The sequence below is a fragment of the Neofelis nebulosa genome, chromosome 2 (assembly GCF_028018385.1).
Source record: "Neofelis nebulosa isolate mNeoNeb1 chromosome 2, mNeoNeb1.pri, whole genome shotgun sequence".
Taxonomy (NCBI): domain Eukaryota; kingdom Metazoa; phylum Chordata; class Mammalia; order Carnivora; family Felidae; genus Neofelis; species Neofelis nebulosa.
The window spans coordinates 18490709-18517346 of record NC_080783.1 but is presented as its reverse complement, the minus strand read 5'-3'; the positions used below and the strand labels follow the sequence as shown (position 1 = coordinate 18517346).

The 26638-nt window shown below is 50.2% G+C and overlaps 1 protein-coding gene across 2 annotated transcripts; it reads right to left on the bottom strand.

The window, feature by feature from the left end:
* Positions 1-284: 284 nt before the first annotated feature.
* On the bottom strand, positions 285-19096 carry PTPRN (protein tyrosine phosphatase receptor type N). 2 transcript variants are annotated; one of them, XM_058704060.1, is made up of 23 exons: positions 18836-19096; positions 17348-17398; positions 17001-17114; positions 14039-14135; positions 12900-13161; positions 12460-12814; positions 11903-12037; positions 11257-11291; positions 10078-10352; positions 9768-9854; positions 9377-9456; positions 9135-9199; positions 8000-8218; positions 7362-7562; positions 7114-7261; positions 6884-6957; positions 6569-6646; positions 6347-6466; positions 5206-5372; positions 2329-2382; positions 1364-1428; positions 1097-1170; positions 285-936 (listed from the first exon to the last, which is right to left on the bottom strand). In XM_058704060.1, the coding sequence occupies exons 1-23, from the start codon at positions 18948-18950 to the stop codon at positions 865-867; spliced, it is 2943 nt and encodes a 980-aa protein (XP_058560043.1). In that variant the 5' UTR covers positions 18951-19096; the 3' UTR covers positions 285-864. The 2 variants fall into 2 exon arrangements, with proteins under 2 accessions (XP_058560043.1, XP_058560052.1); XM_058704069.1 differs by having other exon boundaries at positions 11903-12034.
* Between the last annotated feature and the right edge of the window lie 7542 nt (positions 19097-26638).

Below are 26638 nucleotides of genomic sequence, written 5' to 3'. Positions count from 1 at the left end.
AATTTGCATTACCTTGGGAGAGTTTCCTTCAGGGCTAGTGATTGAAGATTCAACAAGCTGGCGTATGTGAGCACCTTGGAGAGAGGCTGCCAGCCACATGGGAAGCACAGCACAGAGAACTGCTTCCTTCCTGGCCACCATTCAGGGCTTGAGAACCAGACTCTGCAGCCTGGCTCACCCATCACTATCTGCATCTCCTGCGAAATGCAGCAGGGCCCAGCTCCCCACTGAGGCCGGAGCCGGAGTCTGGAAGCAGAGCCTCCGGAAAAGCGTAGGAGTCCAGGTTGCAGCTGCACACACGACACACTAACTTTATTTCACGTTGATACAAAAGTAGATTTTTCTAGAAATGTTCTCTTGTGCCAGAGGGAGAGAGTTGAGTGGCACATGGCAGGAGGGCGGGGGAGGAGGCCTGAGGGAAGCAGGGAAGGCGGGGGCCAGAGCAGGGGCGTCACAGAGGTAGGGGAGCAGGCAGCAGGGGCTGGGAAAGCAGGAAGGGCCGGGGGTGGCGGCCCTTCGCCCGGTTCTGTCCACACAGACATAGTGGGAGCTTCCAGAACAGGAGATGGGGCCAGGGAACTCAGGCAGGAGAAGACTCTGGGTGGAATTGCTGCCCGTGACTCTCCTCGGCTCCTGGCTGTCTGCCAGCTCCCCCCATGGGACATCTGGGCTCTGACGTGTGAGAGGCTGGGTGGGCCCGCCCCCTCCCACTCCCCCTTCCTGACACTCCTCTTGGATGGCTGGCCATCCCCTAGAGGGACCAAGGTCGTGGGGCTGGGGAGTGAGGAGTGGGTACACAGATGGATGCTCACATAGGCAAAGAGGGAGCAGAGGCTGGTTGCCCCCTGAGGGGCCCCAGGGGTCTCACTGGGGCAGCGCCTTGAGGATGGCGTTCACCTCCTCCGCCACAGCAGTCAGAGCAAATTCAAACTGGTCCTGGGGAAGGGCAGTGGGAGGATGGTGACAGGGAGCACCGACCTCTGCTTGTGCACCAGGGGCGCTTTTGGGAGGGGGTGTTGGGGAGGTCACTTGGGAGAAGGGGGATTCCTCCTGGGGAAGGCTGGCAGCTACGGTCAAGGCAAAGAGGAACAGTCACCTTAGAGCGGACGAGGCCGGGCCGTTGGTCACGGACATGCTCCAGGGTGGCAGCGATGTCAATCTCCTTTACTCCTGGAGGTCGGAGAGGAGGTTGTCCAGAGGAGGATAGGACCCAGAACGCCTGGAGCATCCTGGGTCGGGAGGCTTGGAGGACTGGGCAAAGCCTGGGGGTGTAACAACCTGTCCCTCCTAGAGCTCCTGTGAGCCTGGGTTCTGGAAAGTCTGATCAGGGCTGGACTGCAGGTACCGTGGGGAAGGTCCTCACCTTTTGCCATGCGGTTCAGTACCATGTCAATGAGGATGTAAGTGCCAGTCCTCCCTGCACCGTCGCTGAAACAGGAGAGGATGACAGGCTCAGCTCAGGACCCGGCAGAAAAGGGGAAGGGGCAGAGGAGACGGGAGGCTTAAGGTGGCGAAGACACTGTTGGAGCCATTAGGGTTGGCTCGAGGAGGGCGTAAGTGAGCTAAGGAGGCAGCAGTCATAGCCCCTTGGCCCTGGGAACTGGGACTTGAGTGCGGAGCCTGTGACCCATGGGGTGCCACTTGGGTAGTGGGCCAACCTAAGAGGAGATCCCCGGCTCAGTCTTAAGGTGAAGGCAGCAGGAGGGGAAGGGACCGCCCCTTCCAGCCTCTGGCCAGGCTTTCGTTCAGCAAACTTTTTGTGTCAATGGCCAGAGGGTACACGTTGTCCTTTGTGGGCTAAGTACAGTCTCTGTCATACATTCCTTTTTTTTTTTTTTCCTTCAACCATTTAAAAATGTGAACACCATAGTTAGCTCATGGGCCATTAAAACACACACACATACACACACACAGATAGTGGGACATCTGGGTGGCTCAGTCAGTTAAGTGTCCAACTCTTGGTTTTGGCTCAGGTCATGATCTCATGGTTCATGAGATCAAGCCCCGCATCGGGATCTGTGCTGACAGCGCAGAGCCTGCTTGCGATTCTCTCTCTCTCTCTCTCTCTCTCTCTCTGCCCCTCCCCCTCCAAATACATACATACACACATACATAAAACTAAAAAAAACCCAAAAAACAAACAGATGGTATGTTGAACTTGGCCCATGGGCTTTAGTTTGCCAGCATCAACGCAGGCAGCATGCATAGGAGATGTACCGGGGACAGAGAGAGGCAGGAATCATGAGTGCCCCCACCTCAGAGCCCTCTGGCCTGGGCTGTCCTGTCCCCTTTCATCCCCACCTCTGCCCACAGCCCCTCTTCACGCACCTGCAGTGCACAATGATGGGGCAGGAGCGGCCCCGGTAGCACTTGTTCACTTTCCTGCAACAAGAAATGGGTGTGAGGGTGAGGGGTACCAGCACCCACCTGTGGGCCTCTCTTTCTTCCTTTTCTCCCCACATGCCCAGGGCAGAGGAGGGAAAAGGGCTGGAGAAATGAGTCAGGGCTGGAGGCAAAGAACCAGAGATGGTGTGGGTGGCACTGGGCTTGCCCTGTCACTTCATGAGCTAGGTGCCCACGCTGTGCACCTGGAACAACAACTAATTTAACCTCTTTGAGCCTCAGGTTTCTTACCTGCGAAACGAGGGCGATAATAATAGTAACCTTCTTAGATTTCTCACCGTGATTACATGAGATAAATCGTGTACAGAATTAAGTGTAAGGTTTGACATACGGTAGGTGCTCGATAAATGCAGTACCGTTAATGATAATACATATTAATAGTGACCTCTGCCAGAAGTCCAGGGAGAACAGGCTTTCTGGTGACTTCAAGGGTGGCAATCTTGTCACATTCCTGCTCTGCCCCTCCTTTACCACTGTCCAGGTTGTTCCCCTCTCCACTCAGGCTCCTTGGAGTCCTTACTAGCAGTGAGGTCAGGCAGACCTAGGCTAGGCACAAAGCTCTTTTGGCCAGGGGAGGACCACTTCTCAGCTCTGAACATTATGTTGCTGTCTGTCTCCCTGAATCAGCCTCATCTCAGCACAGGTGTTTTGTGGTTGGGTCGTATTTAGACTTGGGGTCCACTTGGACCCCAGACTCTCTTCTGCTACCCTGATTGCTGCCCTCTCAGGAGGGAACAGGGGGTTTGTCCCTTCCTCAGTGGTCCAGGCTGACCTGCCCTTGTCCCTTATGACTTTTCTGCTTTGAGAGTCACCTGAAGAAGCCTGATACCCCCAATGGGCCAGGGCTAGGGAGGACCTCCTTAGGGGTTATTAGATTGTTTCAGGGGAAACTTGGAACTTAATGGCCTTCCCGTCTGATTCCCCCAGGCTTGTAAGGGCCAGGTGACTTCGAATGGTTTTACAGGAGTCCATATGGTTTTTTAGCAAATTGGCTCATGTGTTAGAGAGCTGGGGTTGAACAGAAGTTGCCGAAGTAGTTCCCAATCATTTAATAAGAATGACCATGAATTGCATCTAGAATTAATCGAGCCCTCGCTGTATGCCAGGCACCTAGATTTTTTACAGACTTTATCCCATTGACTCTTGTAACAACTCCCTAAGTATGGGTCATCATCCTCATTTCACAGGTAAGGAAACAGGGAGATCAAGGAACTTGCTCAGGGTCACTTTTAGCACTTCAAAAAAATATATTTTGCCTTTCCTCTGGTGGACCTTCACTGAACCATACTGATTAAGCAGCAATTTGTTCTGGCTGTCTAATGCCAACTGAGTTTACATAATTCTGGCCTGAAGCAAAGAAATGTAACCTTGTAACTTACCTGTGCAGTCTTAAAAAAACGGTCCATGCACATAAGGAGTTTTTAAATGAGGAAAACAGGAAATAGCTCTATTACCCCTGGCACTGCTTTTGAGACACCTGTGCCTCAGGCATCAGGGAGCCCAGGTAGAAACCATTATCCTGAGGCTCAGAAACTATCCTCAGCTTCCCACCCCTGCTCAGCACCTGCAGACCACAAGGTGGGGGGGGGGGGGGGGGGGGGGAGGGGGGCAGCAGTGTGGGCGAGGCCCCACTAGGGGCAACAGACTCCTTCCTCAGCCACCTGTCTGGGGAGTGGAAGACTGACTGGATGCTGGAGGACTGGCCTGGTGGTGGTTTTGTTGTCAGAACTGGGTAAGTCCCCTAGTTAGCTTCCTGTCCCAGCCCCCACCGGCTCCACGGAGTCCCCAGGAATCCGGAGATCCTCTGCAAGGCCTTTGACGGTGTTTGTCTCCTCTGAGTCAACCCCCCCCCCCCCCCGCCAGCCCCCAGCTCTCCCAGCAGCCTTCAGGGGGCCCCTGGGCCCACAAGTCCTGATCGGATTGTCCTGTCCATGCAGCGGCCACACCTGCCAATGATCACTTTTGTGACTATGCAACTGGAGAGCGAATACTAGCTGCAGATCACAAAAATGACACTGGCAGCCGTGAGAGGGAGAGAGACAGAGGAGGAGGGGGGAAGAAGGACAGAGTGGGGAGACAGAGGGAGGGTGAGAGAGAGATGGCAGGGAGGTGGAGAAAGGGAACGGAGGACAGAACAGGGGAGAGGTGCAGGGAGAGAGATGTGGAGATAAAAAAGTGGGACAGACTCAGCCAGTGAGAGAGACCAAGAGATGAGGGGAGAGGCAGAGTGAGGAGACAGAGAAAGGAAAAGAAGGAAAGAGAGATGGGGAGAAAGAAAAACAGAAGCAAAGAAACAGCAAGTGAGAAAGAAGGGGAGATGGGCAGGAGGGAGTGAGAGAGAGGAGAGGGGACACACGGAATGTGCTGGAGCTCTGAAAGAGCAGCACAGGAGAGGCAAGGAGGCGGGCACCAAGTAGAGGGAGAGAGGGGGAGAGGGAGGGAGCTTGGACTAAGGTGAATCTGGGGGGAGGGGCGGGGGGGTAATGGAGAAGGAGCCAGACCTGGGGAGGTAGGGAGAGAAAGGGGCGAGGGGGACACAGCCAGCAGAACGAGAGCGAGCAGAAACGGAGCAGGACCACAGGGGTGGAGGGATGTGCACAGACAGAGCATCAGTCCGGGTTGGGGGGTCTGGATGGCGGCGGCTGGAGGTCAGAGGCGGAGGCTCCAGGTCAGGCTAGAGCGCCCCTCCCCCGCCCCCCCCCCCCCCCCCCCGAACCCCTTGCTCCCGTGCGGACGGCTCTGTCGCCGGCTCCTCGGAGCCTCTCTTGGGGCCGCGCCTCCGCGCAGGCTCAGGACGCTCACCTGCGGAAGTCCAGCAGCGGCCGGGTGGACGCCGGAGTGCCCTCTGCCGGCCAGCTGAGAAAGTGGAACTGCGTGAGCGTGCGCGTCTCCTGGGTCTGCACGTTCTTCAGGTAGAAACTGCGCACCAGGAAGTCCTCGCACCAGATGTGCTCCGACACCAGGTTCACCTGCCCGCGAGGGAACCCAGGCCTGAGCACGGCAGGGCCCCTCCAAATCCTCCCGGCTTCCCAGGCCGGTTCAAATCCTAAATCCTCCAAGAAGCTTACCCGACTGCCTGTTCCAACTGTCCCAGCTGTCCCCAAGCCCCCTAGTCGTCTGCGTCTCTTATCTGCCGCTCAGGACAACCGGTGGTTTTTCCACCTAGACACAACTATTGCGGGCTTCTTGAGGTCAGAGCTTCTCCTTCCTCTTCCTCACAGAGTCTAGCAAAGTGTCTGTGCTACACACACCACAAAGCTTGATGGACTTCTATAGTTTTATTCTTTCCCTTTAACCATGAGCAACAGCAATTTTTAAAAAGTTTAAAAAAGACTGCCGAGTGCTCATCTGATGATGGAATACCTACTCTCTGGGTTCGGGGCTCACCTGGTGATGAGAAGCTTCTAGTGTGCTCTTGTGACTCTTGTTTTACAGGAGGGGCACCTTCCATGTGTCAGGAACCTGTTCCTCTTTCCTCGTCCGGCTTTGCCTCTACCCAGTTCCCCCCCCCCCCCCCCACACCTCGCCTCTCTCCTAAGGAAAAAGTTTGTGTCTGCCTTCTATGGGCAACCTATGTGACTGATGGTATTTCTTTCTTGGCTTTGGCTTCCAGGAAACTCAGAGCTAAGTGAGGCTCAATTAAAGTAGGTCTTAATGTTGGTCTTTGGTTTTACTTATCTTCCCTGTCTCATATACTCTTGACTCTTAGTTGCTTACCTCAGTTTTGGTGGCTTTACGGGTTCGTTTCTGTACCTTTCACCTTCGGTCCCTATAAATGCTTTCTGTCCCTAGACTGGACACATACGTGTAGATGTACATGTATGTGTGAATGTGTGTGTGTGCATATGGATGTTTATATGCATATACGTTCATACATGTATGACTGGTTCTCCACCCACTCTCTCCATTCCCACTGTCCCCTGGCTATAGGGGCCTTGCTGACCTCATATACGTGGTAGAGGGAGGACCCCTCATCTGGCCAGTAGCGGTCACACTGCTTGACAGCATCCTCCACCAGTGGGGTCAGCATGACGATGACAGTGCAGCCACTCTCCCACACCATCTAGGGACAGAGACTCCACTCTAACGTCTCTGGGCCCCAGCTGGCCCCAGCTGTCCTCAAAGGCCACTGGTCCCTGGAGAAGCCCTCCTTCCAAGAACTTACCTGCCAGAAGTCTGCGATGGTATGGGACAGCGGGCCCTGTGTGGCTATGTAGGCTGGCATTCGAGGGTCGTGCTCAATCTGGGGCAGGGAAGACACATCATGAGCCAGAATGGGACATGCTCCTGGGGAGAGTCTTGGTCCAAGGGAGCAGGCCAGGATGTGGGTGAGCTTGAGAAACCCCCATTTCCAAGCCAGGATACCCGGCTTCACAATTCCAGGGCCTCAGGTGGGGTGTGTGGTGACCAGAGGTAATGGAGTTCATGCAGGCAGGATAAAAATGGGGCAGAGGAGGGGGCTGGAGCTGGGGCCACTTACAATGGGGCTGGCGTTGATGTAATCACTCCGAGAGGGGCTGCTCTCCACCTTCAGCTTGATGCGAGCGTGATCATCTGCACAGACCCCACGTCTCACCTCAGGTGCCCCTTGGTCATTGGGGTGCCGGTCCCTCTGCCACTTGACCTGAGCCAGGCGGCCAGCCCCTCCCCCAAGCCCTCCAGAGTTCCCAGCAGAGAGAGGGCTGGGCCAGGCTGGCCAGCAGGACTCACAGGGCAGAAAGTCAGGGTGGCGGTTCTTTTTGATGTTTCCCTCCCCCTGGGCGGTGGCACAGGTGTTGGGCTCTGCCTGGTAGGCACACAGGGCCTGCCACTCCTTGGCCAAGCGGTCCCGGTTCCGCAGATGGTCCTCCATGTACGCCTACGGGGATAGCACAGCCTGGCTCCGGCCCACACCCTCAGCCCTGCCTCTCCCACCATCCTGTCCCTTCACCGGCTCTGGGCCCGGGCCCAGTCCTGACCAGAATCATGTGCCCTGTGGAGATGTCCATGTTGGCCTGGGCGGGTTCCTCGCACCAGGATGGCGTGCTGCTGTGGGAGCTGGGGCTGGCCTGGGCCGCATCACTAAACTGGGAGGACACGCTGCTCACGCGAGAAGGTTCCGGCGGGCCCTCTGCCCGGTTGAACAGGGACTTTGTGGCCATGTGCTGGCGGCACAGGTCCTGCAGAAGAAAAATCAGGCAGGGTCCCAGGCCCCTTGAAGCCTTTTCAGCAGAGTCCTGGGTTCAATTCTAGGCTTATCCTTGATTGATTTTATAGGAAATCCTTCTCCTATGGGGTAGGCTTTTCTGCCCTGGACCTCATCCTTTTCAAGGGTGTTCTGTTTGGGGGGTGCCTGTGAGAACTTCAGATATTAGAGGGGAATCCCAGAACCCCAGAATTGTTGCATTGGGAAGAACTTTAGGAACCATCTCCCAATTCCCATCCGTTCGAAATACCCCCACAGTACCCCAGCTTGGGCTTCTGTAGCCCCTGCCTGGATATTCCCAAGGATGTGTGCTCACTCCCCATCCAACACCCCACCCTCACCCCATGTGCGACCCAGACTCCCAAGCCCCTTCCATTTCCCTGTCATCAACCAGCTTTTGGGGCTGCACACCTGGTACTCAAAGGTAGTGTCACCGTGGGCTCCCTCGGGCCCCAGGGCTGCCAGGCGCTCCTTGTCCCGCTGCCGTGCATGCTGCCGCACACACAAAGCCACTGCCAGAGCCACCAGCAGCCCGGCCACACCCGCCAGGGCCACCAGAGTGAGTAGCACGGAGCGCATGGGAGAGGGGCTGTGGGCCGGCCGGGGAAGGACTGCGGCCGCCTCCTCCCTCTGTGGGAACAAGGCTAGAATCAAGGGAGGTGGCGGCAGGGGAGAGGTAGGAGCCGTTCCTCAGCCCTGTCCTCCCCTGCCATACGCCATACTCCCTGCTAGGGTGTCTCCTGGGGCAAAGCTGAGAGGGCAGGGCACGGTGGCACAGGCAGAAGGTTTCAGATAGACCCAAGGTCCTCCTTCTCAGTCCCCATCAGACGAGCTCAACCATACTGCACTGCCTGAAACTTACTGGATGACCCCACCCCAGGAGTTTTTGCATTTAAACAATGGATGTAGAGAAGTTTGGAGACACAGCAAGGAATCGAATAGTCGAATGGGAGGCATCAGTGTTGGATGCAGAATAGAAATCAATTTTGAGTTTAGGGGTGCCTGGGTGGCTCAGTTGGTTAAGCGTCTGACTCTTGATTCCAACTCAGGTCGTGATCTCATGGATTGTGAGATCGAGCCCAGTGTTGGGCTCAGTGCTGACAGCGTGGAGCCTGCTTGGGATTCTCTCTCCCTCTCTCTCTGCCCCTCCTCTGCTCACACTCTCTCTCAAAATATTAACTATAATTAAAATCTATAAATTATATGTTTTATAATTATATTTGAATTTAATGTCCTTTATGCATAGGATCTTCCCTTAAAATTTAGAGATTTTGTTCCAGAAGGCTATGGACATCTCAGGTCGTTACTGCAAGCAGGAGTATGGAAGGCTGGTCCAGCAATAGGGGCTGGGGGTCGCGGGAAGAGCCGCCACTGGGGCCATCTGCTGGCCAGAAAGGAAACTGCAAGGGGGAGGGCTGCTTTGGCAAAGTCAGGGGGCCAGCCAAGTACAGGAGTTTCAGCTCTGGTTCTCCTGCCAAGTTTGCCCCCATCTCTTGCGGGCAACGTCAGCCCTCTGGGGTGTCAGCTGATTCTTCAGTTCTCATACCTGTCCCACTCCTGTCTGCAAGATCTGGAGCCCTGTCTGTGCTTCCAGTTCTGATTTCACCAGCCCTGCAGGGAAGACGTAGGTCAGACTCTCTCCAGCCACATGTGGTCCCCACCCCCTGTCATGCTATGCTAGGTGGCAGGCAGGGCCTGTGTGCGCTGGAAATATTTCAAGGTGGGGGCATCAGCCACAGGCCTAGGAATGTCTTACTAGGGCTGGGGCTGGGACCAGGCAGTATTTACCAGCTTGCTGGGTAACATCAGCCAAAGACAGGTTCTGTTCATTATGTCGGATGCGGAAGGTGAGGGCCGGTCCCACCACACTGCCAAACAGGAGCTATATTACTGCCTCACCCACCACAGACCCCAGACTGTAGCAGAGAGGCCAACTCTGGCCCTCTCCCCATGAGAAAAGGAAGCTGAGGCTGAACAGAGATGCCCTATAGGGATGTTTGAGGCCCAAGAAATGCTGGAGGAGGCCAGCATCCAGTGTGTGTGTGTGTGTGTGTGTGTGTGTGTGGCGGGGGTGCCTGCCTTGGCCACTCACCAAGACTTTGTCTTCCCTTCCTTCCCTGAGTCCCACCAGCCACCTCTCCCCTCAAGCTACCTTCCAAATACCAGATACCAGCCCCACCTGATGTTGATGAAGCTGCCCGAGGACACGTGAACATGCTCAGCTAGGATCTCCAGCAGCTTCACTCCTGCAGCCAGACTCAGGGGCCTGGAGGCAGGGAGCGAGCAGAGAAAGGAAAGAGGGGATCCTTTTAGCCACTTCCTTGAAACAAGCCACCTCCAAGGATGCAGAGCAGCTCACTCCCCACTCCAACCCCCATCCAGTTCACATCTGGATTTCTGCTCTCTGTTTCTATCCAGGCAGGCCAACCCCCCCCCCCTCCCCCTCAGGGAGGGTAGACTAGAAATCTTCCCCAGGCTGAAGCCCTTACTTCTGGTCAGTGACAATGTAGCCGTACTCCTCTGCTGATGGCTGAGCTGAGGGCGGCCTCACCACTGTGGGCTGGCTCTGGCCCAGGGAACTTTTCTTCTCCAGCAGGACCGGTGTGGCAGAGTGGCCAATAGCTTTGGGGGGCTCAGAGGATCCAGAGATCAGCACCTGCTGGGCTTTACTGGAAGTGGGGCTGGCAGTGGGGTATCCAGGAAGGGAGGGTGTGGGGGGCGGAGGCTCCACTGTGTGTCCACCCCGCACCTGCTCTTCCACTGTCTGTTTAGAAGAGAGGATAGAGGGGCACCTGGGTGGCTCAGTCGGTCAAGCGTCTGACTTTGGCTCAGGTCATGATCTCACAGTTTGTGAGTTCAAGCCCTGCATCAGGCTCTCTGCTGTCAGCACAGAGCCCGTTTAAGATCCTCTGTCCCCGCTCTCTCTCTGCCCACCCCTCTCTTTCTCCCTCAAAAACAAATAAGCATTAAAAAAAAGAGAGAGAGGATAGAGGTATGATCTCTGGACAGTAGAGGGGATAGGGGAATGGGGGTCCACATCCCAACTCTGAGGTCCCTAAAGAGGACCTCTGGATTTGTTTCTTTCTACCACCCAGGGCCCAGGGCAACACTGGGCACAGAGAGGTTACCCAGAAAAGTGACTCAGGTGGATGAATGGATGAATAAAGGATTGAATGAGTGCAGCGTGGTCAGTAATGGTCTGCAAGATGGGGCTGGAGTGGGGAGAGCCTCTGGAGTGAGGGAAGGTGGCGTTAGGAGAGAGAGGTGAACAGGCTGGTGATAGGTTTTAGACTTCTGTGTAGCCACAAAATCGCAGAAGTCCAACATGTGAAAAAGAGAGAGCTCTTCAGGCTACAGGGGGGCTAGGAGCATGCATGCATGCATCCCCCTTCGCCTAGGGATCCTCAGAGCAGGGCCTGAAATGACTACAGTGAAAAAAAGCAGCGAGTCGAGAATTCCAGTTTCTAGACCCAGCTCTGCCATCAACCTAAAGTGAGATCTTAGGCAATGACTTGCAGTCCCTGGGCCTGGGTCCCCCCCTGCTGCCCGCCGCCCCAAATGAAGAGGTGTGGAGGACACAGATTTGGGTCCCGATGCTGAAGTTTAGATTTTGACAAGGGGGTTTGCTGGCAGGGGCTCTGTGGGCCAGGGAGGTGCCACAAACTCACTTTCTTGTTGTCAGCTCCGACGTTTACAGCCCCTCCTGTAGAGACAGGAAAAACAAGACTTTGGGCAAAGGGTCAAGGCCAAGGCCAAGGTCCACACAACATGGGCGGGAGAGAGGGCCAGGGGCCCCGAGCCTGCTGTGGCCTCTTTTCCCTCAGTCAGTGACCCAGCCCTGTCTTGGGTCTGATCCTAAGCGTGGCCTCAAGCCTGTTCGCTTCTACCTTATAATTGTTTTCTCAGCTTCTCCCTGTGTTATTGGCTGCACCTCTCAAAACTATTCTTTATTCAGTCCTCCCCCTACCCATCAATTATTGGCTTCACCTTTGCATTGGCCTCTCCCTTCCTTAGAGGCTGTTATCATCCACCCACCTTCCTTGGTGCCTAGTGATCCCTGCTCATACCCCCTGTTGGCTTCTTCCATTACTCCCACCCTGCAGTTCTTTCCTGCTCTAACTCAGCTTACCACCCCACTCCCTTGCTTCCTGCTCTTGGCAGGCAATGACCCTGTGCTTGTGTCTCAAAAGAACTCCCTTCCCTGACCCTGACCCTGACCCTTCCCCTCTAGGCTGCTCCATGTGGTCTTGAGAGATGGGGGCAAGACGCCATCATGGAGCTGGTAGTTGCTAGTTTCTCTGCCTGGACACTCACCCAGATTTCGTCCTGAGCCCTTGGGCAGCAGCTGCAGCAGGGTTGAGAGGCTGGAGAGCTGCTCAGGGGTCAGCTGACGCAGCTCCACCCCATAGCCCGCCAGCACAGATGCCAGTCTCTGCAGAGTCACATCTGCTGGGAGCAAGACGCAGAGCTTATGGCGAGAGGGTGGTGGTGACATGAACTTGTGGGATGTGTTGGGGGTGGGGGAGGGAACTAGCACATTTAAGAGCTTCTTTTCAAACACCAGGAAACTGATGCCCTCCACCTTCCAGCCCTTGTCCACACTTTGGGGGGAAAGGCCTTCCTAGGGCCAAGACCAGACTTCAGGCCCACCATGGACATCGTGACTCTCCAGCTGAAGGGAGTTATGTCAGCTCCACCCCCTACAGTATCCCCACTGCCCACCTAGTGCCTGGCAGAGATTAGGTTGTCAGTGGACATTAATTAAATGTATGAATGACTTTAAGGGCAGATTAATGAATGCATGGAGAGTTAGGAAGGAGACCCCGAATGCAGTGCCCACAGGAGGGAAATGGATGCTGAGAACTCATTACCTGGCTGCTCTGCTGGAGAAGGAAGCTTCTCCCTGTGACCTTCTAGCCCTTCTTCCTCGTAGCCCTCTGAAGAATCCTTTGGCCAGCTGCGGCCCCCTTGCTCTGGCAGCCTCGGTGCCCTGGCCCTGCTGGGCACTGGCAGCTCCTGGGCCAGGTAGAAAAGCCCTGATTCCTGGAAAAGCTGACCAGGTGAAGGCCCTGGAGGGTCCCCGTAGGAGTGGTCAGAGTGAGCCCCAAACATGCCCTTGGAGGCAGTTCTGCTGAAGAGGGCAGAAGGTTCGGCCTTGGGTATGGGGCCGACACTGACCATCCCGGGTGAGCTCTCTGAGCCCCGAGAGCCATCGCGGGAGCCAAACTGTGGGGAAATCAGAGATCCAGGTGAGAGCAGATGTCAGGGCTCGGGGATAGGTGTTGGGGTGGGGCCGGTGTTTAAAGCTCACCTGATGAAACAGGTAGGGCTGCAGCAGGGCAGGTTCATAGCTCAGGGCAGGGTGGGGGGCCTGCGGGGGTAGCAGCAGATGCTCCAAGAGGGGGGGCAGCAGTTCAGCCTGCAGAGAGGACAGTGGAGAGCCCACCCCCCCACCACTGCCACCCACTGGAGGTTGAGGAAGCCGGTGCTGGGCAGCAGGGGTGGAGCCAGTAGGGATGCCCTGTAAAAGCAGCTCCCCAGCAGAACCAGGTCTCCTGGGCACCAAGCCAGATCTGGGGAAGAAAGCAAAGTGTATGTGTGTGTGTTGGTTGCACGGGGCAAGAGTGTACAGAGCATACAGGACACAGAGATGGTGGGACCAGACAGGCTCAGCAGTTTACAGTAAGCCTGACCTCTTAAAAAAAAATGAGGTAGTCTCAGGGAAAGAGACAGTAGCATGGGGAAGGACCAGAGGGCCAAGCCTGGGCATAGATCATTGCCTCCCGGGTAAGCATGCCTGGGTCCCCGAAACACAGCGGCAGAGGTTAGGGAAGAGTGAGGCAGGGGATGGAAAAGGAGAGAATGGGTACAGGGGAAGGCAGCCAGGTACCTCTCTAGATAAACTGGGGCTACAGTTTGCCTCGTTTCCCCTATATTCATATGCCCACACCTGGCCTTCAAACACTCAGTACTGTGCCCCTCGACTCTACCCTCCCACCCCACTCTGCCTTTTTTCTCCTGGTATCATCACTTGAGCCCCACGACCCTCATTTACTTTCCTCTGCTTTGCAGGGTCTGAACAATGCTTTCATAGGCCCTAACCACAAAAAGATGATGCTCTTTCCACATATCATTCCACATAGCAATGAAATGGAACATTAAACAACTTCAGTACGACAAAACTCGTATTTGTCCCATGCTGACCCTTTGATGCTTCTTTTAAATTATGAAATGTCCAAGTTTTCAAAAATATTTTTTTGCTGTTTTGCTGGATCCCCGGGGATGAGCTCAGCTCCTACTAAGCCTGTGAACACGCCAGATGACCACTCCTGAACCTCTTTTACTTGTGCCTTAGGCTGCTGACGTTGGTGGCCACTTCCCTCTGTCCATTAGGAAGACCACAGGCCCACCAGCCTTTCTGTGCTCGAGCTGTTGAGAAAAGATGCCTACCTGTCCCTTGGACGGGGCTCTGGGGGGTGAAGCCTGGGGATGCGCTCCATCTCCTGGGAGATCACATACTGGGTGAGGTCATCGTGCCAGGACAATCCTGCCAGGGGACAGGATAGGGTGAGGTTGGCTCGGGACAGTCTGAGGGCCCAGTAACGGTGAAAATCAAAACCGCACTCCCCACCCGGCAGTGTACTGAGTTTGGTAGAGCAGAGGGGCAGTGGAGGTGCTCCAGAGACTTGGTGGCTGATCTGAGCTGCCCTCTTCCCAGTCTCCGGTACAGATTTGGGAGTCAGACTGCCTCCAGTGAAACTAAGTTTGCCACTTACTCATTGTGTGACTTGGGGCAAATTGCTGAACCTGTCTGAGCCTCAATTCTCTCTTCTGTAAAATGGGGGTTTATACCTCCTAGGACTGTGATAATTAAAATAACCTAATGTAAAATGGTATGAACTGTACCTGTCACGTTGTGAAGTTTAAACAGCTTCTCTTATTATTGCCATCATTATCACTCCTATTCTTATTTTTGTTGACCCTGAACCTTGCTTTTCTTTATTTGTAAGGTGGGAAAAAGACATACTTCATGGGGCTGTTGTGAAGATCAAGTGCAATGAGGGAAATGAAAGTGCTCAGAAAACTCCAAAGCACTGCACACGTTTTAAACCTTCACCACCACCCCCGCCTCCACCACCACCATCAATTATCTTGTGCTGACGCAGATCTCCTGTCTGACTCTTGCCTTTCATGAAACTGCTCTCAGGAAAGGTCAGTCACCTATTCTAAAGGAATAATCTCCCACTCTCTACTCCCATTCCTTCTTCCTTGCTTCTGAATTAATAGTCTGCTCTTAACTCATATTCTAGGATCTACTAGCATCGATACTTGCCTTCTTGCCTATGAACATTAGATAGCTCATCCTATTTAGGGCCAATCCCTCCAAGTTAGGCACTAGATTTCATCCCCTACTATCTACTCAAGAACATCTTCTCTGCAATTTCCCCCTATTTCCTATATGATCATTTTTCTCTGCTCTCTACTGAATTATTCTCTTTAGCCTACAAACATGATGGAGCTCCTTTCAACTTAAAAAGTTACTGCATGACCCCACATTCCTCTCCAGCTCTCACTCCATTTCTTTCCTTTTCTTTGCAGCAAGACTCCTTGAAAATGTTATCTGTGCTGGCTGTATCCAATTCTTTTTCTCTCATTCCCTTTGAATCCACTCTATTCAGGATTTTATTCCCACCTATTCTACCAAAACTATTTTCATCAAAATCGCCAGTGACTTCTGCATATCTAAAGCCAGTGGCCAGTTCTCAGATCTCATCCCATTTCATCTATCATCATTATTTGATACCATTGATGGCTCCTTCCTCTGCAATACACTTCCACTTGGCTTCTAGAACACGAGACATTCTTGTTTTTCCTCCTACCTCATTGGTTCCCCTTTCTCCGTCTCCTTTGTTGGTTCCTCTCCTTGTCCTGGTCCTCTTAATATTATAATTCTCTAGGCCTCTTCTTCATATACACTAAAGCCTTTGCTTATCTCATCTACATCATGGGTTTAATTGCAATTTATATCTCCACTCCGGAATACTCCATATTTCAAAACCCAACCTCATACTCTCAACTTCCCACTGTACTTGAATGAACGTCTTTTTTTTTCATTTTTTATTTATTTTAGAGAGACAGAGAGAGAGTGAGAGTGAGAGAGAGAATCCTTAGCAGGCCCTGCACTCAGCACAGAGCCTGACATGGGGCTTGAGCCCGCAACCCTGGGATCATGACCTGAGCCGAAATTAAGAGTCAGATGATTAACTGACTGAGCCACCCAGGTGCCCCTTGAAAGAACATCTTAAATTCCTCCCTGCAACCACCTGGTCCATGCAACATTCATCTCTTACATGAGTCACTGTGGTAGCTTTTAATGATCTCCCTGCTTCTACCCTAGACTCCCTTCAGTCTATTCTCAACAACAGCAGGCATGGCCCTTTTAAGGTAGATGTGAGATTATGCGCCCCTAGGCTCAAAACCTTGTGATGGGTTCCTCTTTTACTTAGAGTAAAGACAACAGTTTTCTTATAAGGCCCTACAATGATCTGTGTCTCTTCCCCCAATACCTATCTGACTGCACCTTCCACTTTCCCTATCACTCCTCTATAGCCACACCATAGAGGTGTTCTCCATGATGTTCCTCAAACTCATGCTCCTGCTTTAGTAAAGGCTTTTGTTCTAGCTGTTTGATCAGCTTGAAACACTGCCCCCAGATAACCTTCTGGAAAACACCTCCACTGCCTTGATGTCTTTCTTCAAATTTCATAGTCTCAAAAAAGTCTACCTTGACTTCCCAGGTTGATACTGAAGCTTCCTACCCGACCATTTCTGACCTCTTTATCATGCTGTAATATTTGTAATTTTTTCCATGTCACTTATCACCTTAAAACATACTATATGTTTTCTAATTTATATATTGCATTCCCTCCCTAAATTCCAAAATGTAAGCCCCAATACACACAGATCTTTGTCTGTTTTATTCCCTGATACATCCCAAGCACCTAAAACTAAGCTTATATAGTAAATCCTCAATAAATAGTTGTTGAACGAGTGAATTTTATGAGTGGAGTGATCTGGCCGAGCACTCCAGGATTCATGGTTCTGGAGCACTCAGTTCCAGGGAGTGCGCTGGCCCTAGGGAGACAGATGCTGGTCTCTTCCAGTGGCTCCTTCTAGAAGCCTCCTCTAGACTCTTCCAAAGAGTCTGAGTGTGGACAGCCCGCCTCTATGGCTCCACTCCCCACTACTGTCTTGCCCCCTTCTCTAGCAAGGTCTGGGAAGGTGAGGCTCCAGAAGTAGGTGTGAAAAGAATGTTTCATAAAGAGAAACCCTTGAGTCAGGTGCACGCTCACTTCCCCACCCTATACAACCAAGTTTCCAAGGCCTCTCTTTCAGTGCAGCTAGACCTCACCTTGGGACATGAGCTGTCGGAGCACACTTTGTAAGCGCTGAAGAACTGGGGAGGTGACTTGCAAAAGGGGCCGGGCTTGCCCCACTCCCACCTGGCATTGTCCAAACAAGCCATCTAAGAGCACAAAAGTGGTGTCAGTAGGGGGCTTGGACAAGAGGCTTTCTAAAGTCCAGGTTGCAAATGGGCACTATCCTCTCCATCTCCTCTCTTGGCTTCAGAACCCTGCTCCTTCAGGCCCTTCCCACTTCTCCCCAGGACTAGTACCACTTCCCCCCCCCCCGACCTCCCCCACACTTCTTTCTTTTCTGTTCCCCATCTTGTAAATCCTATGCCTGAGCCTCACTCACCCTGAATACAGACTTCAAGGTGAGAGCAGAGTCTGCGGTCAAACAGACAGCCTGTAGGGGGAAAGGTGAGCTGCTCAGACATCCACACACATAGAATGGTCAGAGGATGAACAGGCTGGGAAAGGGGGAAGGAGATGGGGTCCATTCTTTCATTCTAAGAAAGGATTGAAGCTGGGAGGAGAGTAGGGAAGAGGCCTAGAATTCTTAACAGAAGGAAGCACAGGATCTGACTTTGGATTTTAAGGATCTGAGAGCCTGGATAGTTTCCCTAAAAACCTCAGTTTGCTTAACTGGGTGATGGGGAGAAGCCTTCCAGGTGCATGGGGGTAGTAGAGGATCATATACTTCTACTCTCATAGAATTACTACGGGGACATTTTTGGCCAAATTCTGAGAAGGGACTTTCCTCCCCAAATCTCCCAAAGCATCCTAACTATGATAAGTTGGGACTCAGAAGTGATGGAAACCCTAGCACACCTTCCCTCCGTGTGGGAAAGGGGTAAGGGTGGGGTGTCTCTAGGGCAATGCTCCCCACACTGTTCCTGAGGTCAGCGGCCCCAGAGCCGCTGGCGCTGTCCACGGTGCTGAAGATCTGAGCCTGAGGCTGCCGAGGGCTAGCCTGGAAGCAGTTATGGGGGAGGGAGGGGAGCTAGGGTCAGGAATCTCCACAGACCTGACCCCTCCACTGTTCTAGACTTCATTTGCCACCCTACCAACCCACAGTGCCACAGGAAGTACCCTGTATTGGCCTCCAAACCAGGTGGGGAAGGAGGGCGTCAGTGAGGCTGCGCCCCTTCCCCCACGCGCCCCACCACCCCACCCTCCCCCGGCCCATGAGTCAGCGCTGACTGTCTCTGTCCGCTCAGATGTGAGTCAGCATCAGCCTGGCTGTGGGGAGGGGGACAGGAAAGGACCCCTCTCCCTTCACCCTCTTTTGCCGCCTCCCCTAGCTGTCTTCCTCTTATTGGAGATTCGATCGCAGCAATCTGCCTCTCTGGGCTTAAAGGGAAACCCTGGTCCCTCCTTGGGTCTGATCCTCTTCTGGGAGCTGGGATCCCGATGCTCTTGACCCTGATTCCTACCGCCCGGACATCAGCGCTGCCTCTTCCCACCCCTTTCCCCTACCCCCAATCCCTGAGCGGCAGTCACCACTTCTTTGGCGCCTCGGCGCGACTTGCTTCTCTCGTGGTCTTGTAGCCCGTCTCTAAATCCTTCTGTCCATATGCACCCCCATTCCTCCTCCCAAACCCGCAATTTTTCCCGGAGTCTGTTTCTCTTAGGTCCCGCCCCCGTATTCCCAGCCCCACCTCCAGGCCTACGCCCCTTTCCTCTCAGTCGCCCTCTCATCTTCCCCATCTCACAGTGCTTCCCCCTACCCTACTCCAGACATCACACATTCTACCTGAGCTTCCTACCTTCTCCCCACCCCCCACCGAGTTTTGCTCCCGGCACCATACTTCCCCCCCCCCCCCCCCCATTTCCTCCTGACCGTGGGCACTAATGGCGCTGCAGCCTCCCGGGCGGCTGCTCAGTAGCAGGAGGCAGACGAGCACCCGGAGACCCCCGGATCCCCCGGGACCCCCAGGCCGCCGCGGGCGCCGCATCCTTCGGGGCTCGGCGCGCTCGCTCCCCTGCCACAACCGCAGCAACGCCGGCCGGAGCCAGCCAGAGGGGCCGAGGCGGGGCCTGCCACTCCCCACCCACCTACGAGGCGGGGTCTAGACGCCCCTCTCGCGGCAACTCCTCCAACCCTGGGCGGGTGGTGACGACATCTCCACCCCCGGCTCTTACGCTTACTTGCGTCAGGCGTGGCGTAAGAGCTCTGCCTTAGAGGGGTGCCGACCCGCCCCCACGTCTCCTCTGCCAAATAAATAGTAGGTGCTTCACTAGAATTCCCACTTGGCCCCACCCCCTTTTGACCTTTGCTTCTCCCCAAGGACTACCGCCTCTATCACCCAGTCCCAGGGTTGGAGAAAAAGGTTAAGTTAGGTGGGGACCAGGAAATACATGTGAGTCGGTTAGTATAAATCCTAAAATGAGCATAAAAGTGAGTAGAATAGGTACTGTTACGCGTCTCAATTAATGGTACTGGTATCCTTAACAGCAGGGATGGTTATATGTGTGTGCCTGGATTCCGGTTCTAGCAATGCTACCTACTGCGAGTATAACTTTGGGCAAGCTGCTTAACCTCTCTGCGCCCAAGTTTCCTGACGTGTAAAAAAAGAGGTGCCAATAATTCCTACCTCGCAAGGTGGTTGTGAGGATTACACGAGTTAACGAATGTGGGTCACTTAGAACAAGGACTGCACTGGCATATACTAAACGCATGACGCATATTCTCTTTTGTTATTAGCCCTGACTCCCCTTTCTTTCTCCTTTCTTCCTTTCTTTCTTTCTCTACCTGCAAAATATATCTCCTATCTACTCCTTTCCTCCCTACTCACTACTTTATCTAAGTCACGGTGCTTTTTCATCACTAATATTATTGTAATCATCTAACTAGTCTCTTGTTTTCACTCTTCTCGCCCAATAAGGTAGGGAGTGAGCTTTCTAAAGTTCAGATTGGATCACTTTATTCTCTTACTTTTCAGGGAAAATTTTCCAAAATACAAGAAAAGATAGTGGTGCCTAGTAAATACTCAATATACACATCATCTAGACTTAACAGTGACTGCTGTTTTGCCAGATGTGTTTCTTTTTAGTATTTAAGAGTCAATGATAGACATCATATTTCCCTTATAAATATCTCATTATGTATCTCCAGGAAATAAGGGTATTTCCCACATAATCCAAATGCCTTTATGACATCTAACAGAATTTACAGTAATTCTCTAATATCATTTAATGCTCAGTTTATATTCAAAAATTCAAATTGTTTCCAAAAAATGCCTTTTTCCATCTGTTTTGTTCAAAATAGGAGTCAAAGACCACCATTGCATTTGGTTTGTCTCTTAATTCTCTTTAAATGAACACAGACACGCCCCTCCCCCATTTTTGACTTTGTCTTGTTGGATAGACCCGGTTAGTTTTTATTTACAACTCCCCGCCTTCTGTATTTGTCTGATTGTTTCCTCATGATAGATCTCCCTGTATTTGCCCTGTTCTATCCTGTGTATCCCCTGCATTTACTGTAAACTAGAAGTTATATCTAATGTCTTGATTGGATCAGGTTAATTTTTTAAACATTTTTAACTTATTTTGAGAGAGAGGGTGGGAGCAGGAAAGGGGCAGAGAGAGAGGGAGAGAGAGAATCCCAAGTAGGCTCTGTGCTGTCAGCATAGAGCCCAATGCAGGGGCTGGAGATCAGGAACCATGAGATCATGATCTGAGCCAAAACCAGGAGTCTATCACTTAACCAACTGGGCCACCTGGGCGCCCCTACCCTGAAATACAATTCCAACTGGAAATACAATTCCAGCTGGAAATGTAGCATACATTCTTATTTTTTTGGTTTACCAATTTGGAGCATAATGAATTTTGGGTGTAGTAGCTATCTTCGACAGTGACAAATAAATTTTTAAGAAACATCCTAATGACTTTTCTTGTTTGAGCATTACTATGGGAAGTATGGGTTTTCATATAGTCAATGAGCATCAATCAATTGCAGTAATCATTCTTTTTTTATATTCAAATTGCCCCAGAATAAGTAAATGAAAGCTCCTTTAAACTGGTTTGGTGTCTTTTTGAAACATCCCACTAATAACTGAAAGTTCTCTTACTTTCTATCATTCCAAGATGTACCAAGTTCATGTTTTTTATTCCCTGCCCTAGACGTGAAAGCAGCCATTCTTCCAAAGATACTTGGTAGCTTTTAATAAGGACCGATTTTAGAGACCACAATCTGGCTGGGTATTTTTTTAATGTATGTATTTATTTATTTATTTATTTATTTATTTATAGAGCAGGAGAGGGGCAAAGAGAGAGAAGGAGAGAGAGAATCTCAACCAAGCTCCATGCTGGGCATGGATTCCAGGCTCAATATCACGACCGAGAGATCATGACCTGGAGCCGAAATCAAGAGTTAGACGCATAACCGACTGAGCCACACGGGGTGGCTGGAGCCTGGGAGCCACCCAGGCTCCCCCACGATCTGGGTTTCCAGGGTGATAATGGAGGAGTGCCTGGGTGGCTCAGTCCGTTAAGAGTCCAACTTCAGCTCAGGTCATGATCTCATGGTTTGTGCTGATAGCTCAGAGCTTGGAGCCTGCTTGGATTTTGTGTCTCTATCTCTCTCTCTGCGCCCCCCCCACTTGCACTCTGTCTCTCTCTCTCTCTCAAAAATAAATAAACATTGAAAAAAAGGGTGATAATGGAAACTGAAGTGATATTGCTTTTAGGCCCTTTCAGTGCACAGAGCTAGAATATTAAGATACATGCACACACAAACCCACAGTCACACATACTGATATTTCCAATTTAAAAAGTTTTTTATTTGAGAGAGAGAGAGAGAGAGAGAGAGAGAGAGAGAGAGAGAGAAGAGAGCGAGAATCTCAAGGAGGCTCCACACTAATCAAGGAGCCTGATGCAGGACTTCATCTAATGACCCTGGGATCATGACCTAAGCCAAAATCCAGAGTCAGGTGCACAACTGACTGAGCCACCCAGGCACCCCAACCAATTAAAATTTAACTGTGATTTTTATTGCACTCTTGATTTTGTACTGGTATCTCTTTATTCTCACACTGAAAACTTTGGTTTCTTATAGCATTAATATAATCACTTATATGTGTAATCTTTACAATATACATACAATAATTTACAAATAATAATATAAACATTACTCAACTAATAAAACTATAAGGATATCTAAGATGTGTGGTAGTTTATTTTGTCCTTGGATTATAACCCCTCAGGGTATACCATCAAAATACTGCTTCCTAAAGTCACTTGAAATAGTTCTTTGTGTAGTCATTTTTACCAATTTGATATACAATTTGGTTTGTTTCAGTTTGTTTTCAATTTTAGGGTTTTTTTTTACTTTATATATAATTTTAGTTTTTGAATATGTAAAATATTTACATTTTTCAGCAATCAAAACTATATAATAAAATATACTCGGGGAATTCTCCTCACCTTCCACAATTCCTCCTGCCATCTTTACCACTTCACTCATTTATTTCCTTTTTAAAAACTTTGTAAATTGTGAAATAAAACAAACAGAAAAATACATAAATCCAAAATGAACAACTTAACAAATTATCACAAAATGAACACCCATGTAACCCAAGTCAAGAAATAGAACATTTCCAGCACCCTAAAAACCTTGTGTTTCCCAGTCATTACTCTTCCAAAGGTAGCCATTATTCATTCTCTTTTTGACCATGTTTCTTTGCTTTCATTTACAATTTTAACCTAAGAATGCATGGTTGGGTCATGAAAGTATAAAGAAAAGTAAATATACATAGATTTTGGATTATCCCCAGTCTTGGGTTATCATGAATAGTGTGACTGTGTATATACCATTGTACATGTTTCCTGTTGCACGTATGTGCCAGGGGGAATGGACAGCCTGTAACAACCTCACAGGGAGGAAGCTGGGGAAAAAGAACTTTTATTCTCACTCTCCTCATTCCCTCCCTCTGATCTCTCCTAGTATTCCCATTGTCCTAACCAGAATCCAGGGGAAAAGGGAGCTCATTGAAATAGTACATACAGGTTAGCCTCCTGAGACAGAAAATAGGGTGAAGGTAGAGAGTATATCCTAGCAGCAAACTTTAAGTATCAGCTCACTTGATCCCCTTTTCTCTCTCTCCCTCCCCCTCTCTCTTTTTGAGAAAACATCTGAAGTATAATTGTTACTCTTTTAGAGGTAACCCATCTTTGATTGTCAACAGTTTAATACGTTGTGATTTGAGAGACATTTCTTTCCATTTATTCACCCTGAGATTCAGTTTCTTGAATACATGGGTTGATGTCTTTCATCAATTTTGAGGCATTCTCAGACATTATCATCTTAAAAATTTTTTTTAATGTTTTTGTTTATTTTTGAGGCAGACAGAGCATGAGCAGGGGAGGGGCAGAGAGAGGGGGAGACACAGAATCCGAAGCAGGCTCCAGGCTCCGAGCTGTCAGCACAGAGCCTGATGTGGGGCTCGAACTCATGGACTGTGAGATCATGACCTGAGCTGAAGTCGGACACTCAACCAACTGAGCCACCCAGGCACCCCGACATTGTCATCTTAAATATTGATTCTACCCCATTTCCTTGTTCCCTTCCTTCTGGAACTCCAAGTCAATGTGTGTTAGACTGTCATGTAGTATCTTTTATGGTTCTACCACATCTTTTGTATCTTCCATTCTTTTGTCTATACTTCATTCTGGATATTTTCTTTTGAACTACAGTCCAGTTTATTCATTTTCTCTTCACGTGTGTACAGTCTAATGCTTTGAACTTGTCCAGAAACTATGGTACACTCAGTCAAAGTAAATCTGAAGAGTTTAATGAAAGAACTACCTATGAAGGTATGGACAGGTAAAGAAATGTAGACCTTTGTCAACTCACAGCCAGACAGTGATTGGAGTCAATCACTGTGGCTAATATAGTGGTACCCATATCTGTCTATTGGTTCAGTGGCATGAGGAACCCAAAGTGACTGAGTGGTAGTCTCAGCTTCCAGTTCAACTATGACTATGACTATGACTATGACTATGACTATGACTATGACTATGGGAAAACATTCCTCTCTTGGGCACTAGGACCTGAAAACTCATTATTCAGAAGATGGGAAGCACAGGTTCCTTCAGATATTTTGAGGTATAATAGTGAGGGGGCCACTCTGACCTTTACTCCTTAGTCCCAAAACTCTTGGTGATGGATAAAACAATCATTCCATAAGTTCACTAATGGTGAGTGAACATTATCAGAAGTATTGAGGACAGAAAGGGCAAATCCATATCCAGAATATAATTCACTGCCATTTTTCCTTTTTCTTTTTAAAAACTGTTTATTTGTTTATTTTTAAGAAAGGGGGGGGAGAGAGAGAGAGAGAGTGCAAACAGGGGAGGGGAAAGAGAAGGAGCAGAGAGAGAGAGGGAGAGAGAGCATCCTAAGCAGGCTCCTCTCTGTCAGCTCAGAGCCTGATGTGGGGCTTGAATCTACGAACCACGAGATCATGACCTGAGCTGAAATCAAGAGTTGGACACTTAACCGACTGAGCCACCCAGGCACCCCTCTTTTTCCTTCCTTCCTTCCTTCCTTCCTTCCTTCCTTCCTTCCTTCCTTCCTTCCTTCCTCCTTCCTTCCGTTTTTCTTCTTTCTTTCTTTCTTTCTTTCTTTCTTTCTTTCTTTCTTTCTTTCTTTCTTTTCTTTCTTTCTTTCTTCTTTCTTCTTGACAGAAAGAGAGTATGAGTGGGGGAGAGGGACAGAGGGAGAGAGAGAGAGAGAGAGAGAGAGAGAATCTTAAGCATACTTCATGATCCTGGGATCATGACCTGAGCTGAAATCAAGAGTTGAATGCTCAACCAACTAAGCCACCCAGGTGTTCCTCACTGCCTTTTTTCATGGTGAAAGAGGTTCAAAATAAAAATCTGTCACCAGGTGTGCCATTTTGGGAGCTCAACATTATCCTTTGCTGTAAGCAAATTGGTATTCAGGTGGGCTGTAACCGTACCATTCAGGAGGAGGGAAATTCATGTTGGTAAGCCCATGCATTTCCTGCCCCACATCCATTGATATGTGGACCCATTAAGAAAGCACCAGGGGGCCTGGGGAAAGAGGATGAATGTTATCCACAGAATTGGTCATTTCATAACCTCATTACTGACAATCTTTCCTACAGTCTACTTCTTCTCATGATTATTTACACAGGAAACCACGACTGTCTTCACACTGTTCCTCCCAAGTGAACCCTCTCAGACTTTCTGGTCACAGATTTTCATATCTTGTTCTATTCAAATCCCAGATCAGCCAACCAACCTGTTATTCATGAATACTGTTATCAGTATAGACGAATACTTCAATTTTTTTCCTCTTCAATTCTGAGTGGACCAGATCTACCAACAAAACTTCCCACAGAAAGGATTGCTCTTCACCAATGTAATTCACAGACACTTCTGAATTGTGCTGTAATGTAGCATCCTTCCATTTCTAACTGTTGACTGCATTTTGTGCAAACATGTATAAATTGTCTCTGTGCTTTCCCCCCACTCTATTAGGCAGTCATAGAGAATTCCCCAGAAGGCTGTAATAAGGTTGTGGGAAAGGCAGTGAAGCAAGGAATCTGGGCTATCTTTTCATGTAACTTGTTTAATCCATATCTTCTTGGGCCCAGTCGTGTATACACCATTTCTATTTAACAGTAAAACGCTGTGATGAACCTCCAATTTTATGGTTTACTGGATCAGATAATACCCAATGCATAATTACTGGTTGTCCCATGGCCAGGTGTTCAGTATTCCAGGGCCTGGTAAGAAACTAAGCTGCTTTTCAAATGGAGAATAGCTGATGGCCTAAAAGGGCACAGCTTTCCTTTAAAATCCTAGGGATCTACATTATAATAATCTTACTGGGGCTTGCCATAAGATTCACGTGATGTCTCCGTCTACTACAGACACTTCCGTTGCTCCTGAGGCCACTGGTCATAATTATCAAGTGAAAGGACTACTTGCATTGCCACTCGGAATTCCTGCAGAATGTTCCCTTGTTTCAGGCCATACGAAAGCCTGATGGGTTAGAGTTGAAATGTGTTTTCTGTTGCCTCAAATGCCAAAGAGGCCCATTCTTCCACAAAGAGTATTGTCTCTTTTTTATTGCAAGTGTCTCACTTTAGAGAGGGCATCTCGACATGCCACAGACAATTGGACCCTAGAAACTTCATTAATGTGGCAGGACTCTGAGCTTTCTTGAGGTCCTTCTTCCATGCATGTGTCTTATGACATCTAGGGTTCATGCTACCTTCTGCTCATCATATTCAGTTGCCACAATATCATCAAAATAATGGACCAGTGTGATTTCCTGTTTCCTCTGACATGTTGGATTGTCCGGAGGGCTCCTCATGCTTTTTGTGTTGATTTGTGGTTTTGAGGATGTGTTTGTAACCTGTAATGAGCACTGGCTTCAGGTCAGAATTAAACAAAATTCTTATTTGCATTACCAGAAACCCCAGCATTATGAAATATATCTGGGAACTGGCTGTCCTACAACTGGAGGGCTGTTGGACTTTTTTGAGTTTCTTTACCTAGTCTCTTCTTGTGGAATCAAAACTGAAGAGTGCCCATGGAGTATTCTCACTGAAAGTTCAATCACTTACAAGCCAGCATATTTAAATATCACTGGTTACCTCCCAATATCATG